Raw genomic sequence first — 20,764 nt, 5'->3', positions numbered from 1 at the left:
CCTGCCAATATTTTGGAAGGTATTTTCCTTTACAGAACATAGATGGCACTACCGTACATAATGCTTCCCTACTCATAGTTTATGCTACCAAAATTGTTCTGTTGTAAAGAAAAAAACTCTTCGTTAAAGGGTTAAAAAGCAAGTATGTTATCATCTTCCTGCTTTCTCTATATCACACTATTCAGTCTGAGTTCTTTTAGAAAATTTTGTTGTCAATAACATAACTCTCTGGCCTGAAAGTAGAAAAATATGGAAACTATCTAATGTTATCATTATTGTATACCAGGAAATAATTCTCTGCTGTTTATAAGGTATTAATTCTAGTTACATATTTGAATATTTTAAAAAATAAACTATTCTGAAGAATTTTAATTAAAAATTTTTTTGCTTCTTATTTTCTGGGAATTACCCATATGTAAGCTTTAAATAAAAATAAAAAGTATTGTAAAAAAAATGACCCCCAGTGTTTTTATTTATTTGTGGCATTGATTTTATGGATTTGTTATTTATGTAATTTAAATTGTACCCAAGTAAATGAGCATCAAAAGTTGAATATTTGGTTTGATGTACCTCATACAAAACCCAATTCTTCAGCACATAAAAAGTATTTTACGATTTTGTATGCCCATTGATAATATGAGAAAAGTATAACAAATTAAAAAGGAAATAACTTAAGATTTATGGGTGTAAAAAAAGCATTAAAAGCATTCTTTCTAAATATATTTAAATCATTCCAGTTTAATAATTGCTAAAAATTACTCTTAATATATATATATATATATATATATATATATATATATAATTTCTCTTTTCTATTTTATATATTTTTTCTTAAATAAACATCTATCTTCTAAAACTATTTATGATCAATTTTTAAAATTATCCAGTATAATATTACCTTGTGCACATCCATTTCGGGCCCATCCTTGGTAACTAACAAATCAAAACTCAGAATAACAAATCACTTCAGCAGTGCAGTAAGAACGACACTTAAGAACCCTTTTGTTACACTCAATTTGCGCTTTTGTTTTCATCTTTTGTTTTCATATTTTGTAATCTGGCAATCTTTCTGCGAAAACATTTTTAAATCATTCTTGAAAAATAACTGTCCATGTAAGTTGTTATGATTTTGCTACTCGCTTTATAGTCCCCCCTTTTTAATGTTTTTTCTTTTTATTTTATTTAATTATCTGTTTTTACATGTTATATTTACTTTTTATGATCTATTTCTATGTAGTTATTTTATAAAAAAAATTATTTTGAGTGCTCCTCACACTATTGTATTAATATATTTTGTGTTGGCTTTATTGATACAATATCAGAAAGCACTCTGTTTTGCGGATATAATCGTGTGGGCTGAAGAAAAGATTATATCTTTTTCTTCCGGTTTTTTAATTAACATTTCACTTTTTTTTTTTTTTTTTTTTTAATAAAATGTTGTTTGTTGTTTTTTTTTTTACTTATTATTTCCCACCCCCTTTTTTTTCATATGTCTATAATTTTTCTTTGTTTTATTCTTCATTTTGAACTTATCTAATGAGTGCTGTTTACTTGCAGCTTAAGCGCAATAAATGATACTTATTGTTTTTCTTAACTTTCTTAGTGTTTTCTTGTATATATTTATTTATATATATATATATATATATATATATATGCACACACAAATGATAAAGCAGTTAAAAATTAAGCAGCTGAGTTTTCATTATGTTAGTTGTTTATATGAATAACAATATAAATGTATTTAAAAATAATTTAGACAAGTAAGTAAATTATTATGCTCAAAACGAAAATTAGGACTTTATGCTCATTCAAGAAAAGTAGTTAAAAGATGTTTTGCTTCCTTTGCTAAAACTTTTCTCATTAAGCAATTTATCAGCTCTGTCACGAAATTTAAATTCAACTGCAGATTGTGATAATTATGCATCCAACTACATTTTTATAAAAATCCAGCACCAAGAAAAAAAAAACTTGCACTTGATTGTTACAAGTTAACTTACTCTGTTTATTCTTATCTGACAGGCAGTTTTGAAGTAAGAACCATGTTTAACTGCACATTTTAATTCTTTAAAAAAATAAAAATGTAGCAACTGGTGTCAGCAGCCAATCTTTGTAAAAATTATTTTCAAAATTTATTTAGATTGTCCAGTTGTAATACATTTACAATTGAATTGAGAAAAACATAAACAGAAATATTGTATTAAATCTTATAGTTTTGTATGTATAACTGTATATTATAATAAATATAGCTAAGCTAATTTTTGATATCGCTCCCCCTCGTTGAATTTTTTAAAATATAAATGCATATTTGTATTTTTAAATTTTTTTTTTAATTCTAGCAAGAAGCTGTCTATTTGGATTTTGAATGGAAAATTCCTTGTGTACTATATTTTTCAAGAAAAAATTTAAATAGTCGACATAATTTGCAAGGTAAAAAAATGTTTGAGCCGCTATTTTTAAAAGTGGAAGGATATTTAAGAGTCAAAAATAATTTATTTCTTATTACAATTTTAGGAATCACTATTGTATTTTAAAATTTAATCACATTATAGTTTTAAAAACAAAGACCCAAAATGCTTGACCTTTGCCAGTATTTTTAAATTTATTCTAACTCTTAGTAACCTTAAATCTCTCAATGTATTAAAAATTGGACTTATTCCTCTGTCAAAAATAATCAATTCGAGTTGAAAGATATTGATTTTATATACTAAGGAAAATAAAATATTGTATAGTACAACATTTTTTAAATTTTAGTATATATATATATAAACTAAACTCAGTGGCGTGACAGCCCTTAGAGAGCCAATTCCTACTGTGCCCATATCAGTTTTCTTCTTGACCTTTGGGCTTATATATATATATAAACTTCTGTTAATAAAATCACTCTCTGTCAAAACAGAATCTATCAGAGCATATTAAAATAGTAATTTAAAATATTCATTATTGCCATTTTATAAAAACAAACCTATGGAGAGTATATGTGTTTCAAAAAGGAGCAATAAAAATCATACTTTTCTTGTTAAAATATTTAGAATTTCCTTCCTTTTTAAGTTTTGATGGACTTGAAACGCATAGATAAATTCCGGTCTATAACGCACAAACGGGGGATTGAAGCTGCAGGTGTTGATTAAATTTTTTGATGAAATTAAAAGGTCTGAGTTAATGAAAAAGAATGAAACAGGGAGTTGGAATGTAAATTGGCTTTATCAGGAAAGTTCTTGAATATGCCCATTATTATCATTCAATGTCAAAGATAATCACTCACAGTTAAGATTTAATGAAGCAGCCACAGTAGAATTAGAAAAGTGATCATATGTAAATAAACTAAAGTATAAATTGAATTTTATTAGATATTAATGAGATAAATCATATACATTTGATCAAAATTACATTAGTTTTTTTATCAAAAAGAAAAGAAAACCAGAATATCTATGAAAAATTTCAAATCACTTCATGATTATGTTATATTGTAATTCACCTATAAATAAAATAATTTTAATATACCGATAAATAAATTAATTATAAATAAATGTCTACATTATTACATTCTTTTCAAGTTTAATTTGTTAATTAGCTGCACACCTAAGTGACAGGATTTGAGTATCAATGGAAATTTGCAATGTGTTTAAATTAATCTTTTACACTCAAGGAAATTTACTAAAATTTTTGCAAAACAGTGTCGAATTTTTTATTTAAAATTCTGCTAATCAAGTTACAATAAGTCTGTTTTTTTTTCTTTTAAAAAACTTTTCAATAGATTAAAAATGGAGGCCCATGTTTAATGAAAATATAATGTGTAAAACTGTTGAATTAAATTATGAATGTAGCAATTAATTTAATATTTGTTGTATTAGTAACTTTCCAAAGTGTAGACATACCGGCTTATAAGGTCAGACACTTTATATAACCAAATTATATATACTGAATTAGTCATTAATTAGTGATGTCTTTTTATTTCATTTTTGTCTGAGTAATAGTATTTCACTTAACTGGGAATGCTTATAACGCTATTTTACAATCTGTACAGCAAAAGAAAATGGAGCAAGCTTTTATGCTGAGTACTAGTTGAAATCTGTCTGGGAAGGTGAGAGATAAGTTCTGTAGCATCGACTGAAATCGAATCAAGGATCTTTTGATCCTTATCTACCATGGAAGAGGTTACACACCTCCGACCAGAGTAAAGAATTCGGCTGCAGACCATTTGATTCCAGACATATTTATTTGGAATATGTGTCAATCTTTTAATTTACTCCTTAAATTTTATTTTTATTTATATTAAAATTGGGAAAGTAATAAAAAAAAAACTTTTTTCTATCTTTGCTGCAAGTATTGAAATACTATTTTTATTGGTGTTAGAAATTTAATCTTTTCAATATCAGATAATATTTTATGTGAAAAATTTATGTATTCATCTGAAATAATTTAAAAAAAGCATAACATTACAAAATAATTCTTTTTGTTATAGTTACTAATTACTTTAATTTAAACTGGCATTTATATAAATTATGTTTCTTAAAATAGTCTATTGGGAATTCAAACGATTTAAAATATTCAATGCTTGACCTCAAAAAAAAATTCTAAAAATATGATCTAAATAAATAATTAAAATCTGATTTTAATCAAAAATATTTGAATTTTGTAAGAATAAATCATGATTTTCTGTCATGCCATGTTATTGCATAATCTAACTTAATACTTCTGTGTGATCTGTAAGAACAAACATACATTTTCTATTATCTTTTAATGTAATGCTGTTTTTCACAGTTTACAATCCTATTGCACAACAAGTGTTTAGGGACGACGTGTCTCTGGCTTCTCAAACAGGTCACATAACGTTCACACCACTCTCAGTTGAGGAAGAGCACCAGCCATCTGGACAACTCATCGCTATGGATGCAGAATTCGTCACTCTCAATCAAGTAATGAAGAATTACTTATTAACAATGTAAAATCCTTGACAGAAAACAGTTAAAAAGTTTTTTAAGTATTTAAAAATGAATTTCCAAAGCAAAATTGTTGATAAAGCATTTTTTATGATTAATTGAAGATGAAGTTAGTGTATATTTTGTTACCTATGAGCTCAAATGTGTTTACCGGTTTTTCTTGGTTTAATTAAAAACTTCCATCGTTTTTTGTGTACTTTGGGAAATTCTTAAAATTTAGAAAAATTGTTCGAAAAGGAATTCCTATCAAATTAAATTTTTTAACTCATATTATTGCTTGTCTGAGTATTCAAATAAGAATTACTGATCAATAATGAAGTAAGTCTTATTTACATTGATTTTAAATCATTTAAAATTCTAAGTTTTTTTACATTCAAATTTCTTCATTTCTAAATTACTTACAAAATATGTTAGTACTTTGTATCTGAAATAAATGGAATATTTGTTGCTATTTTGATGTTCAGGGCTGATTGTGCTCCGGAAAAAATCCGGATTTCCGGATTTTTCGCTAACAGTGATCCGGAAGTTTCCGGAGATCGAAGGTCCAGACGTTTCAAAAAATCATTGATCACAGAAGTTTCCGGAAATCAAATTTTCAAAAGTGGAACTTAAAAACACAATTTATTTTGTTTGTAAGGGAGAGCCAGATACATTTTTTATCAGTAAATAGTTATAATCATAAACTCAAGAAAGTAAGACATATTTGTAAATTTTAATTACTTCTCCTAAAAAAACCTAGTTTAAATTTTTTTCAATTGAAATTTTTTTTTTTTTAAACTCGGGAAATTTTCCGGAATTTTGACTTGGGCTCACAATCACCCCTGGATGTTTAAATTATGCATCAAAAGTCAAAATTATAAATTTGAAAATACAATCAACATTAAAAAGTCCATTCAATGTCAATTATAAATAGAAAATATTGCAAATAATTTTAATGTTAGATTATGAAGTTTGTTTCTTATTGACTTTAAAAATCCTTAAATTCCTTGTGGATAGGTAAACTTTTTTAAGATATTCATAATATTTCTTGAAGTCTAATGTATTTCTTTCTTCTCATATTTTTAGCTATATATTTCACTCAAATTATTTTTAAATAAAAGAAAATGCTATTTAATTGCAATATACAAATATTCATGAATTTTCTATTATTCAAAATATTGCTGAAAGTCTTATTTTTGCTTTGAAATCAAATATTATTTCTGTAAGATTTGATGACTGATTTTCAAAATATCTTACCTATTTTGATATGTTTTTCTCAAAATATTTTATTGAAAATGTAAGATTCTAGTGCATTAATTCGTTTAGGAAGAAGCAGAAATACGAAGTGACGGAACAAGGTCTACCATAAGACCATCACAGCTCTCAGTTGCAAGAATCTCTTGTGTGAGAGGGTAAAGTTTTCATTTTACGTATTCTTATTATTCTAGTTGCTGTTATCAACTTTTTATGTACATATATGGGCCAGTATTTTTGTCTTAACATTTATTTGGAACCTTGCAGGATGTCCTGTAAATGTTGCAACATTCATAGGACACCCTGCATGTTTGCGACAGAACCTACACTTCTATTTATCTAATTGATTTTAATTTATTTTTTCTATTAATTATCGTAAAAAATTGCATTCAAATAGGCTCAGAAGTAGCTGCTTTATCATATTTTTGATGATTTGAATATTTATTATGATTTGGCGAGCGCTTCCAGTTAGTAGCCAAATCATTTAACTACAATAAAACATCTAATGCTAGACCTATTTGAATGCAGTTTTCAATTATAGTTATTAGAAAAAATAAAATTTAGATAAATAAAAGTACTCGTTTAAAGGCACACAATGAACAGGCCTGCGTTTCTGGTCATGGGTTTCTATGTTCCCTTTTTCCCCATTTATGAGCACCTTTTTATTTACTATGATGTGCTTTGATGTTCATAAAGAGTGACCAAGGACTACTAAAATTTTCTGAAATGTTGTTAACATTTGTTCTTTACATTTGCCATTAAGTTTAAAACTTATAACTAGTTATAAATATATTTATAAATAAAAAAAAATGAAAATAAATTGGAATTTCCCTTTTCTTGAATTTACTCCAGGCATCTCAAATTTTTAGCAAAATGAAAAAATACATAGAATATTATGTAATTCTCCAAAACAAAATGTTTTTTCACAAAAAAAATACCGCTAAAGGCTATTAACTGTATCAAATTTGTCTAACTTTGAATTATTGACTGTCTATCTGACTATATAATAAATTCTTTCTTCAAAAAGTATTAAAATTCTCTCTATGAAAATTATATGAAACATTCAGCAAGATTAATTCAAAATAAGTCCTAATGGCAAAAGTGTTTGAGTATTTTGAAAAGTTTTGTACTTGTAATACAGAATCAAATATCCAGTAAAGCTATACCAGGCATGGCAAATAACTCTGTTGTTCTAGATTTCAAAAAATGCTAATAAAGTTCTTGAATATAGTCAAAATTACTTGTTTCAACCAAACAATTTCTTTAAAATGGCCTATTTTTGAGGTTGAAAAAGATATGCCTCTTCCAGAAAAAAAATTTTTTTAAAGTATTTCCTTCATAATTCTTGCATTTTATTAGGTTTTTTTTAATCTTATTTAATAGTTAAATCTGCATATTTTGAAATGTTGAAAATAGTTTATGAGTGTTATTTTCTGATTTAGTTTTATTTTTTAATAGTGAAGGTCCATTAGAAGGAGTTCCTTTCATTGACGATTACATATCTACTCAGGAGCAGGTATTGTTATTACTTTTTTTAATCTCACCATAAGCAGTGGTATCCAATTTCTTTGGATACTGAACCCTAAATAATCGACCTTCTTCCGGCGGTACCCCCAATTTTATAAACTACGTAAATAAAGACAATTGTGTTCAAATAATTATAAAAAGATTACTTTATTTTCATTTATAGACTTTTTATCTATAATAATAAGATGAAGAGTGTGTGTATCGTTCTTATTACTCCAGAACCATTAGTGTCAGCATCTCAAAATTTAGGCAGTGGACGAAAAGGGCAATTTCAGACCCAATCCTAAAATTGGTTCAAAATTTTTAATTAGATTGTTTAGGAGAGTCATGTAAAAAAGACAATTTTTTCATTGGCTTAGAATTTGCATCATTCAAATAAATTAAAATGCAAACTATTTTCTCTCTTCCAGATATTTTAGCGATAGCATGAGTAATGTATGTGTGCTTATTGCTCTTATTAATACAAAAGAAAGCCTTATTGGAATCATTACATTATTAATAAACCAATGTAAAAATATTAAAGAGTCTACTGAAAGTTCTTTTATATTTTTTCATTGGTTATGGCAGATAAACTCAATGATCATCATAAATATCATAGCATTAGCTTATTAGGTGACCAAATTAGTATTTCTAAGGTTATTTAAACCCACATATTTATTCTGTTTTTATGCTTTTAAAATGTGAATCTATAAAACTAAATAATTTGAAATCAACAGTAATTAAAATAAAAAATTTATGTATTGAAAAGCAAAATTAATGTTAAAAAAGTATGAATTTGTGATAAGTGAAATGTAAAAAATTGCCATACTTTTGTTGACGTTAATGATGCTTGATTAAATTTGTTATTAGGTGATAATTTAATTAGAAACTACATGTTCTAGGAAGCAAAATTATTGAAAAAAAAGTACTTAATCTTTTAGGAGAACCGTGAAAAATCCCTATACTATTATTGATTACAATAAAGTAAGGTTTAATTAATTTTGGTAATATGTGCTATGTACTATTAAGCTAAATTAATAGAAAAATTGTGCTAATTCGTTTAGGAGAAATGTAAAAATCGTCATATTATTGATGCAAATGATGCATCAGTTAAAGTTCAGTTAATTTTTTTTATTTAAAAAGAGCGGTGTGAAATATTGTTGTAATTTTTTATAAATGCATTTCCTTTTCATTATTGTTTGAAAAATTACATTTTTATAGAAAAGAAATATAATTAATTTTTCTCTATTTGGCATTTTACTTTAAATATTTTTATAAAAGCAGTCAAAATGATGAGTAAATAATTAATTAGTGATATAATTTGCAGATTTCAAAAATGTTTTAAAAAAACTGTTTAAAAAAAAAGTCTTAACTTTTGGATCCCCTTTAACTATTAAATGAAACCCTAGGTTTCTGCAGAACATCATTTGGAAATGGCTGCGTTATAATACTAATGGAAAATGTAAAAATACCACAATAACTACCTTAAAATAGATTCCTTTAAAAACAATTCTATCCATTAAGTTTTGACTAAACTGTAATAATGTCCCATATTTTTTTCTTTTTTTTATTAAAAATTAATCTTAGTTTTTTTAAATTATGAAATTTCTTTAATTTTGAAGATTTATTACTAAAATATAAACCCTTAAAGATTTTTTTTAATCCTTTATGTATTTTCATTGAAACTTATTTTTATTGTTTTTTTTTTTTTTTATTAAGTATGAATTATAGTTTGTATACTTTTTCAAATTGCATTTACTATAGGAACTACAATGAAAAAAAGAAAATCAGAATTAAAATATGTAAATTTTCAATAAAAATTCAAATGTATGCAATTGAGATTTCAAAAACCTTTATTTTTTTCTGGTTTATGATAGATTAAAAATTAATTATAAAACTAGCGTGGATACAAATAAAACAAACCTCAGTTGTAGTGGTTAGAGAAATGAAGAATGTAAGAAGAAAATACAAAAAAGAAAATTTAAAAAAAGAGTATAGAAATTTCTACATAAACTTTCTTTTCTTTATCCTTTTCTTTTGTGCGATTTTAAAATTAAGCTCAAAATTAATTATAATTATGCATTTTTTAAATATAATTGCTCTTTGTTACATTTCAAAAACAGTATCTTAAGTGATATCTAACAGTTGTCAAGGGTAGTATCTAATATTAGACATCTTGCCTTTAGAAACTAAAAAAAAGGCATAATAAAAACAATTAAAATTTCTTTAGTTAAAATATCAATATATTGATTGCTGCTTCATATTCTTGTGCTATCTTTAGAATAACAATAATAGTTATTCTTTTGGGATGAAAAATGAAGTTCGGAAACAATTTAGATGTTGATGGGGAATTCTTACCTTAAACTGCCAATCTTTATTTTTATTTGGTAAAATAAAAAAAATTAAAAAGTGTCTTGTTTTGGAAGTTCTTAGCAATAGAAAATTTGTAAAATGTTTTCTTTGGTTATATAATATGCTATGTAATTGAAAATTTTTTAAAACTATAAAAAAAAACTTTACCTACCTGGAGGAATTAGCATTTTAAGCTACTAAGCTTAAAGCTAAATTGTTAAGAAATGTGACTCTTGAAGTAACTTGGTTTCCTTTAGATTTGCTATAAGGAGTAAAAAATTCATGACCTTTTTAAAAAAAAAAAATCAATTCCATTTTTCATCCAAAATACTAAATGAAAAGAAATATGTATATTTTTATCAATGCTATTGATTAAGCTTAGCTTAGTAATCTTAGCTTAGTGATATTTTTTGAAATTAAAATGTTCCTACAAAGTTAAAGACAAGTATACTCTATTGGTTATTCAAACTTGTGTTAAAGTGTTTTAAAGCTTATTTCTATTCTGATTCTGAAGTAAATTTAAGACCTTAATTGATGAACCATCATTTTTTTAAAATTTAAGTAAAAACTAATTTTTACTTTAAATATGAAATTTTGTTATTTGTATTCAATTTCTTTTTTTTATGAGACTTAAATTTAATAGAATAAAGTTTTTGAGAATTTTAAAATGAAGTAAAAGTATTTCATAGAAATTCAAGTTATTTTACACTTAAATGTACAATTCTTTGTTCAAGGCTAAAAAGATGCAGGTCTACTTGTCTTATAGTGTATTTGCATGTGTGGTGAAGTATACTTGTGTATAATATAATAGCTTGGGTCTTTGGTTTATATGTTTTTCTGTTCCTGTTGAATGCTTCTTTTATTTTTGCTTTATTTCTTAATTTTCTAATGTGTATTGATATTTTTATTTGCTTTTAATATTACTCAATATGTTTTGCCTTTTTTTTTCTTTCTAAAGTTTTCATTTCTTAGTTTCTTTCCCTTTTCCAGCCATTTTATCTACGTGAATAACTATTGATTTAGTTATTGGATGTTGATCTGCTCTATAAAAGTTGATGTTGCTCTCTCTGTGATTGTTTGATATGTTTTATAGTTTCTCTTTTCACTTTTAGTCACTGTTAAGTTTGATTTTGTGTAATGCCTTTGGGTGAATGCAATAAAAATATTATTAACAACTTCTTGGGCTTGGTTCTTTCTTTTACTGGAGAAAAAACACACAATCTCATTGCCTTCAATTCTTATTAAATAAAGCTTATTTTAATTGTAAAACATAAAAACTAGTAATAAAATTTTTTTTTAAATGGGTATTTAAAAATATGAAAGAAATAATGAGAAAAATATTTTTTCATTTTTTTAAAAAGGTTTTGTAAATAAGTTTTTTTAAAGTTGATCACATTTGTTGAACTTGCTTATATTGTGTGTAAATATATCTTTTGTTCTATAGATCTATAAATTTATATTTTTTATATCAAATTATTTAAAAAAAAGATAAAAAGAACTTCTCACCTCATTTGCTTGCTATCATATCTTATAATGATTATATATGATTTAAAATGTTTATACTATTTTTTTTATTAAATGATTTTATAAGCTTTAATATACTTGTATAATATATTTATTTTCCAATGACTGAAAATTATGCAATATTCTTTTTAAAAAATCTTGTTTGAGAAAGAGATTGAAAAAAATTTAAATAATGTAAAGTCTTATAAAACATACTATGCATTTGTTCTAATAAATAAGAGCGTTATTTGCAATTATACAATTAATCACGGCAAGATATTTGTGTTTGCGATATTTTATGAGGATCACTTTTATTATTTTAATGATAACTTCTAGGATTTTAAGATTTACAAATTTATATAAAATACAAAATTTTTTTTTTTTTATCAATGAAAATTTTTAGAAAAGATAGAATGCATTTTAAAATTTACCAATTTAAAAATAAATGTTTGACTAAGTAGTGTTTACTTGTGAACTCCAGTTTTCCAGTACACTGTACATCAAAGAAATTTCCATTCCATAGACTATTTCATCAAAAACTCTATTTCTTTTTCTATTTTTTTAAGATAATTTTATCGATTTTGGAAAATTTTCTTTAAAAATAACTAACTAATTATGTGTGCCTTATGTAAAGTGATAAGTTTGAAACCTTTGCTTTAAATGTCATAAACTTTATTTTTGATTGAGAGTATTTTAAAATCATTTCAAAAATATTTATTTTGTTACAATGCAATTTTTTATTCTGTGTGCTTTTTCAGAGTAAATGACAATTGTTTTACTTCAGTATGATTTGTATTACTATTTAGAATTTAAAAATATAATAAATTACATTCAGTGCATAACAAAGGAAAATAATGCAGACAAATTAAGTTTGATTATTCATACAATGCAGTTTTTTTAAAAATTTTCCTTTGATCATGAAAATTTCTAAAATCCTCTAAGCACAGAATATTTTATGTTCTGCAAAATAATTAGCTTGCAATGACATTAAAGTGGTTATAAGTGAAATGTAGGTAAATAATTACTTAATACATCAACCTTTTATAATTTAGCATACTATTGAATAGAAATGAATTGATTTTGTGTGCTTTTCAGAGTTTTTAGTTACCATTAGAGAATTACATGCAACTTAGAAAATGAAAAAAAAGTACTCAACTGATTACATACATGAAAAAACATGTTTTCATAGAAACAAATATCTTATCTGCAATCATCATAAACTTATATTCTATGATTCTGGTTTTGTCCATCAAAGTTGATACTGCACGATATAATGGTCTATATTTTAGTTCCTCTTTATTTTTCTCATTAAAAAAAGTATATTTAATTTTTAATGCCTATTCCTTTCCTTTCTATTTCTTCTTTAAAGATATTAGCCTTTTTTAGTTTAAAAGTGAAATTTACTTTTGTAATACATTTTATTAGAACAAATATGAATTTAGAATTACTTAAAAAGAAATGAATACTATGTAGGATTAATGTTTGAAGTCAATACCAACAGCTGAAGAATCTCCATGGGCAATTTAACGAAATCAAGATTGCAAACGTTATTATGGACACTCTTAATTGAACTCTTAAATAGGAATATGATACAACCAGTATATTCCAAGTGCTTGTAATATCAAAAAGTATAAATATCTTTTTCAAGCAATTATTTTATGAGTGTGTTTGCAGTTCAGTTTTATGTATGAGTAGCTTCAATTCTTCAAAATAAGTTTATTTTGGAATGAACAAATTTCAAGAAAACTTTATCTTCAAAAATGCATACAGGTCCCAAAATTTATTGCAAACAATATTGTAAAACAGTATAATAGTGTTCTACCTTTTTGATCAGGTATAAGTGTGTTTCATTCTGTTTTTTTGTTATGGGTGCGATGTAACAAGAAACAATTGTAATTTGATTTTAAAATTTTGTTTGTACACAAGTGCCTATTTTAGTTCCTTTGCTATATTGTTCATTTTTTTAAAAAATAATTTCTATATTCAAAAGAAATGGACTTCAAGAAATTATTTAAAATAATTACAAAAAAATTAAATATTATTTAAGCATTTGTTTTCTATTGTTCAGACGTAAATACTTTACTAAAAACTCTAATCTAGATATCTGTAATCAAAATATTCCTCAATTGATTAAAAATGGAATACAATAGAATAAGTTAACAGAAATATTTTCTTTTGCAGCTGAAAGCAGAAAAATAATGTAACTTTGTAATAATTTAAATTGAAAGAAAATTTAGTAAGTATTTTTTTTTAAACATGTATCTTGCAAAACACTGCATATAATTTATAATATACTTATATCATTAAACAAAAGTTACTGACACCTAATTACATTAATGAACACAGAATTTATTTTTAAAAAATTAAAAATTTTTAATGCAGCATAATAATATTGTCCTCTAATTTTACTTTTTACCCCTTTTTTTAGACCTAAAGACTGCAACATGTATGTGGGATCCTCATTACCTCACATTTAAGCTGCAAGCAACCTTCAAGTCTCCCACTTGCGTGATAATTAAAAGTTGCTTTCTTTGCAGATCTTAAAAAAATTTAAAATTGTACAAAAACTAAATTCTGCAAAAATATAAGGAAATATGATATATGCATGCAATAGTAAAGGCTCACAAAAATTCTAAATGAGTAATTTTTTACTTTTTAAATTTTGTTAATAAATCTAACTTTTATGCATTTGATTGGTCCAGAAAAATTATGACATTTTATCAGCTATAGAAATCTTATTAAAAAAAGTAAATTAATAAAATGTTCACAATTTAAAAAATTTCCTCAGATCAAAGTACAAAAACAAGATGAATATCAGCTCACAGAAATAATTTATCGTTTCATAAACTATAGATCTAGTATAAAGATTAGCTTTTTTAAAAATAAAGTTAAAAAATTTCATCTGAATTTGAAGAAAAGATACCGCATATTCATCCTAAATTTAATTTTTATACAGAAATTACATAAACATGTTTGGTAAATTCTTTCCCTTTTTAAGCATTATTTGCTTTTTGTATTATAGTTTTTGCTTTTAATAAATTCAGAAAATTTGATCTTAGCAACGTATTAGATTTAATGATAGAATTGTTTCTGCCTCTTCACCTTCCTTGGTTTTGTTGTGCTTCTTACTCAGTAGTAAGAGTTAATAAAGTATAATCTGACTGTTCCATCATCATAGTTGGCCAGATAGCCCCAATGCCTTCCTCTGAAGATTTATCCATAACGACTTTCGATATATCTTTGATCTCCAATTCTTTTCATTAATTGCAAGAAAATCAGGCTCCTCCCTCCCATATTCCATCATCTCAACTGTGGCCTTACCCGCTTTCTTCTTCCTGTGGGTCTAAAAAAGCAATGCCTTTTTTATTTTATTGTCATCACTCATTTGAATTACGAGGGCTATCCAATTCATTCTATTTATTTTTAAGTATTTAATAATATTAGATTGTTTATAAATCTTACACAGTTCAAAATTAAATCTCCTTCTGCAGTTATTGTTTTCATTTACACCACCAAGTATACACAAAATCTTTTCCTCAAATATTGCGACACCATTTCCCTCCAGTTTTATCACTGTCCAAGCTTCAGAAACATATGTCAAGATCGGCCTGACAAGAGTTTTATAAATTAAAAAATTTGTTTTTCTAGAAAGAAACCTAGATTTAATAAATCTTCTGAAACCTTACAAAGCCATATTTGCCAGATAGAGTTGGTTTTCATTTCAGGAGTTGTTCTGTTGGCTGTTCCATTAATATGTAAAAAAAAAAAAAAAAATTGCTTTTTTGAAAATCATTTTTAACATTGCTAAATTGTACAAATATTTAGTTCTGTTGTTTCTTCTGTACAATGAAACTTTTGAAACAATTGTCCTTTAATGATAAAAATAATTTTTTGTTTAAGGTTGTTGATTATCTGACTAAATTCTCTGGCATTCAACCTGGGGATTTAGATGCTTCTATATCATCAAAACACTTGACAACTCTGAAAGCAACTTACCAGAAACTACGATTCCTAATTGATTCTGGAGCAATCTTTGTTGGTCATGGCCTTAAAAATGATTTTAGAGTTATTAACCTTGTAGTGAGTTTTTTCATCTATACCATTAAAACTTACAGCCTTAAATGTTTTGTTTTTATAATCTACTCTTAAATTTTGAATATTTATCAACTAAAGAAACTTGAATTTATCTCTATCATTTAAAGATATTATAAGATTTTGTATAGATATTTGAAAAGAAAGTTTTATTGCTCATTCTGCATTTATAATTAAATGTTTGAATTTAATTCAGGTACCACCAGCGCAGGTGCAGGATACAGTGTACCTTTTCCAACTGCCCAACAAGAGAATGGTGTCACTTAGATTTCTTGCCTGGCACTTTTTAGGTAATTTGTGACAAACCATACTGTTTATATTTTCTTATTCCCCATAAAAACTATTGTTTATCAATTATTAGTTGACTAAGTTATGACACACAATCTATTTGCATTAAAAAGTTAATTTATCATTATTAGAGGCACGGCTTGTCAGCCTATACTGTGATTTCATTTTAGATGCTGTCGTCATAGATTTATTCTAAAATAAATGTTAACAAAAAATATTCTGTAATATCAACCCATTTCAGATTGTTTGCTCATAAAGTGGTAATATATTTTTCTTTACTTTTAATTACTCATTTTTTATTAAAATATGGTGTGATAAGATAAGTTTTTGATTGATGATTTCATCAAAATAGCATCTATGACATTTGCACGATGTCATCTACTAATGTGATACAAGTTACAATTTGTAACTTGAGAAAAATAAATCTGGAGCTGCATATTTTCTTCACTCTCAGCTGAATTTCTTTCTCACTTATTTATCAACACTGATTGCAGTGTCTTCAACTTTCATTATTCTGATAAATATTTACTGTTATTTTATTTATCATCCACTTTGTGAAGACAGAAAAGGCAGAGTTCATTTCAAGTGAACTCTCCTAAGAGAAAAATCTCTTCAAAATTCTAAAATGCAACATAAATTGCAATAAAAGCATGAATAAAAAGGTTTCTAAAGATTGAATATTAATATTTATAATGGTTTGTATTTACTACATACCTAATAATAATAATTTATTTTCTTACAAAATCTTCCATAATAGATTTTTGTTCTTGCTGAAGAATTTCTAACCTATATTTTCAAGTTCATACAAATAGGAAATTTAGGTAGCTAAATAAAACTGCAAAAAGTCACGAATACTGTCTAACGCTTTTGTACAATTTGGAGGAATTCTTTCATCATCTATGTCATCATCAGTGATGTCTTAAATGTCTCTTAATTATGCTATCAAACTATCATCAACAAAGTCATTGAAACAAGCAAGTCCATCACTAAGATCAACATCCCAATTTTCTCCAACTTCGCTGATTTGATCACTATATTCATTTTTATCAAAAAATAGAAATCCAACTTTTTTGAAGCAATTCCTTATGTTAGATTTTCTAACATTTCTCCATGCAGTATGTACCATATTCATTACATCAAGAATTGAAATTTTTATATCAGCTAATTTGCCTGTTCCTAGTTCAGCAAGATATCGACGAATCAAAGTTTTTTCGTAGTGCACTTCAAACAAGGAATTATACCCAAATTTAAAGGCTCATACAATGTGTAGGACAGTTAATCTTTCTTTTCCACTGTGGCAGGGACTTCCCATAAATGCCAATGCTTTTTAAGCACCATCTTGAAAAATAAACCAGTTTCATCACAATTGAAAACGTCCTTTGGTTTGTATCCTTTATTTCCTTTGCTCTACAGTTTTTTCGTCCATACTTGCACTTCCTCCTGATAGGGTATGCGTTTCCAAGCCGTGACAAATTTTCAATCTTACCACTCATCCACGTGATGCAGTCTCTCTGCTAGATGAACAGCTTTTTGTTCGAGTAACTCAACATTAACCGTAATTTTAGAAACTTCTTTAAACCATTGTAACAAAACACTACATAATTCTTTTCAAGATTGAATTTCCCATTTTCGTTGAGTAGCTACAATTGCCATCCTTTTTAAAAAAAATTCATTTTAAAGTTGACTCAAGAATTTTAAAATGATCAGCTAAAGCTTTTTTAGTGGTTTATGAATATTCTTCACTTCAAAAGCTAAGCTGAATTTTGTTCTTTTTGCCATTTCATTGAGAGACAAATCTTTAATGCTTCAATGCAATGACAAATCTTGCAATGACAAATCTTTATTGCAATGATGAATGCAATGACAAATCTTCAATGCAATGACAAATCTTTATTCTAAGAAAATTTCAGTGCATAATTTATTTTCAGAACGAATGGTAATTATCATTATTTTTCGGTATGACATTTCAAAATCGTTTTATAAATGAAAAAGGCGAATTAAAGAGGCGTTTTGCATATCACTGCTCCTCAGCATAATTTCTTCTTTGTGCTTAAAAGTCTTTATTTTCCCTCAATGGTAGCTAAAAATTATTGTGTCCAAAAATAAAAGTGGCGATTATTATGGTGTGGCCAATGTGATGATGATAAAAAATTTTGCTGATGTTTTTTTGGGGTACGGGGTGTAGGCTGGTGCAGAGTTTCTAACAGAAATTACTAAATATATTTTATGTAAGACTATACTTTTGTAATATTCTAGATCTGAAAATACAATCTGAGACACATGATTCTATAGAAGACGCAAAAACTGCTCTTCAGTTATACAAAAAGTACCTGGAATTCGAGAGCACAGGCTCTAAGAAGGATGCCCTGCGGGAACTGTACGAAGTGGGACGTCAGTTACAGTGGAAGGTACCCGGCATCGACGACTGAATTCCTTCTGCAGTAATGTTACAAGAAGTGGTGCAAAACTTTTTTTACACCCTAGCAAGATTTAAAAAAAAACTATTTAATTGTACCACAAAAATAAAATTTACGTCTACAAATAAATCAAAACTCAGCTCTGTAGATAAAAACTCAAATGCATGTCTGTGTTGAGTTCATTTTTGGTGGAGTTCAATCTTAATGTTCTGGTGTTTTTGTCTACATTCCATGAATGCTTAATTTATTCTTTAAACTAAAATATAGTGTTTTGAATTATAATTTATGTTTAGTTGTAAATATTATTCAGAACTGACTTGAATTATAAAAAAACTTTTTTTGCCAGTTATATTTTATAATTTTGAGCATTTTTATGTTTACAGTTATTTACAAACGTATTTGGTATTTATCTTTCATGTAAGTTTACAATGTCAACAATTGTTAATAAATAATTATAAATATTTGTTATGAATTTAATGTTAATGAGGATATTTTTTATATGAGATATTTTTATTAACAATCTTATTTAATAAATTTTTTAGTATATCTAATAAAAAATTTATACTTAATTAATTTAAATCTATGAACTTTAAATTATAAGTTATAATTGCAATTTAAAAGATGTTTTTTTTACTTCACAATTTTAACTGTTGATATTAAATGGTTTTCACTTTTCCACATTTAATCGCAAGCAAAAGAGGACATTTTTTCATATATTTACACATTTTTTATTTACAATCTTATTTACTAGTTTTCTACTTATCTGTAGTGTAAATTTACAAATTATTTAAAATACTTTATAAATGAATGAATTACGAATATTTATTTTTCACATGATTTTAAATTGTATAAAATGTGTTTCAAATGAATGATTTTTAAATATTTATTATAAATGCAATGTAAAATACTACTTTTTTATATCAATATTTATATTTTTTTAATTTTATTCAATGGAAAAAAGCTAGTTTTTTACTTTGTTTAGAATTCTACACTTATATCAAAATTTTCAAGTAAGGATATTCTGTGATTAAAGTTTATCATTATAAAAATTTTATTGTTCTTATAAGATTTGTATTTGCTTTAAAAAATAAATATCACTGATTTTAATTTTGACTTAATCATATTAAATTAATAATTAAACTGCATAAAGCTGGTCAATTAAAAAATCACTCGCTACTATTGATGTTTCAAAAAGATTTCCTACTGATTTCATCAATCATCGAAATTCAATCCCAAATTCTTGAATAATTGTCGCTGTTTGGCATGTCTTGAATGTTGTTTTGGAACAAATTCTTAAAACGTTCTTGTTGGATCCCTAACTGATACATCAAATATATTTAAGGCAAATCTAGATTTGTAATCATATATTGTATTTTTAACTTTTGGATTAATTTTTCAAAAATTAAATGGATAATAAAGATAAACGTGTTTAAATTTTTAAACAATTTTGTAACAGAAGTCCTTTGTATGCGTTGTTTTAAGTTTAAGAGAACATTGCTACAAAAAAGGCAAAAATAGTTTTATGCAGAAAAACTACTTAAATGTCAGTGTTTATTTTCATTTAAATACTTACATAAATAAAACATTATTTGAGTTATGTAAGTTGCTTCACATATTTAATCTGAAAATATATTTATTTTTGGTGTATTTATCAAAATTAATAGATTTATTAAGAGTTGCTCTAAATGTTTATTTTATTTGTTGAGGAATATTTAATTTTGAAAGTAAAACTAATTTTTCCAGGAATGTTACAATATAACAAATATAATTATTACTTTTGCCATTTGATATTTTTTTAAATGTATATATATATATATATTTATAAAACTTCTCAAAATTAAACATTTTGTGCTAGGTACTGGTATTTAAAGTCTTTAATAAAACTTAAACTATATGGTTCAATATAGAGCAAAAAAAAAGGTAAATTGCAATAAATGCTTAAAATTTTTTAAAATATATAAAGTGTTGTGATTTTAAAAAATGTTTTTCAATAAATATTTTTTATTTTTATGTTTACTGTGTTATGTTTACTGTTTTATGTTTACTTTAAAAATAAAAAATTATTTGTGTTTTGTGAGGAAAAAAAAACTTGTCAGAATCTATTCATCACTTAAGAACTAACCACTGTACATTAGCTTAGTAATTACTTGAAACCAAAATTAAGTAAGCAATCCAAAGATGAATTATAAAATGTCTAAAAATTAAATAAAATCAGAATTTTAAAAACTATATTTTTCTACAGGAATTCAGTTTTTGTCAGATGATAAACATAGGGTATTTCACTTTTGGACGAGGATTTTCAGTGTTGATTTAAGTTCATTATGAAAGCTAAGTGCCCCCTACATTTATGTATGTTTGGTCTGATTAAAAAAAAATAATTTTTAATTTTTAGCTTATAATTTTTTTTTTAAAGTTTTAGTCATTTGTGTGTTT

The 20,764-nt window shown here is 25.5% G+C and overlaps 1 protein-coding gene across 8 annotated transcripts in view; it reads left to right on the top strand.

The window, feature by feature from the left end:
- The window catches only part of PAN2 (PAN2-PAN3 deadenylation complex catalytic subunit PAN2), a 122,339-nt gene extending 101,998 nt beyond the window's left edge, over positions 1–20,341 (top strand). For 6 of the 8 annotated variants that reach the window (XM_043042777.3, XM_043042772.3, XM_043042773.3 and 3 more), the window contains 7 exons: positions 2,337–2,427; positions 4,762–4,916; positions 6,246–6,331; positions 7,632–7,689; positions 15,435–15,614; positions 15,823–15,916; positions 18,171–20,341. In XM_043042777.3, coding sequence (XP_042898711.1) covers positions 2,337–2,427; positions 4,762–4,916; positions 6,246–6,331; positions 7,632–7,689; positions 15,435–15,614; positions 15,823–15,916; positions 18,171–18,343 — 837 coding nt within the window. In that variant the 3' untranslated portion in view covers positions 18,344–20,341. Of the gene's footprint in view, positions 1–2,336; positions 2,428–4,761; positions 4,917–6,245; positions 6,332–7,631; positions 7,690–11,021; positions 11,207–13,715; positions 13,771–15,434; positions 15,615–15,822; positions 15,917–18,170 lie in introns of those variants that run through there. The other 2 variants (XR_011636882.2, XM_043042778.3) reach the window with 2 other exon arrangements.
- The last annotated feature ends 423 nt before the right edge of the window (positions 20,342–20,764 follow it).

This window comes from Parasteatoda tepidariorum, chromosome 4 (genome assembly GCF_982258835.1).
Source record: "Parasteatoda tepidariorum strain Cologne lab strain chromosome 4, Ptep-v5.0, whole genome shotgun sequence".
In the NCBI taxonomy this organism is placed as follows: Eukaryota; Metazoa; Arthropoda; class Arachnida; order Araneae; family Theridiidae; genus Parasteatoda; species Parasteatoda tepidariorum.
Note: the sequence above shows the minus strand (reverse complement) of the source record. Positions and strands in the feature narration are given on the sequence as shown.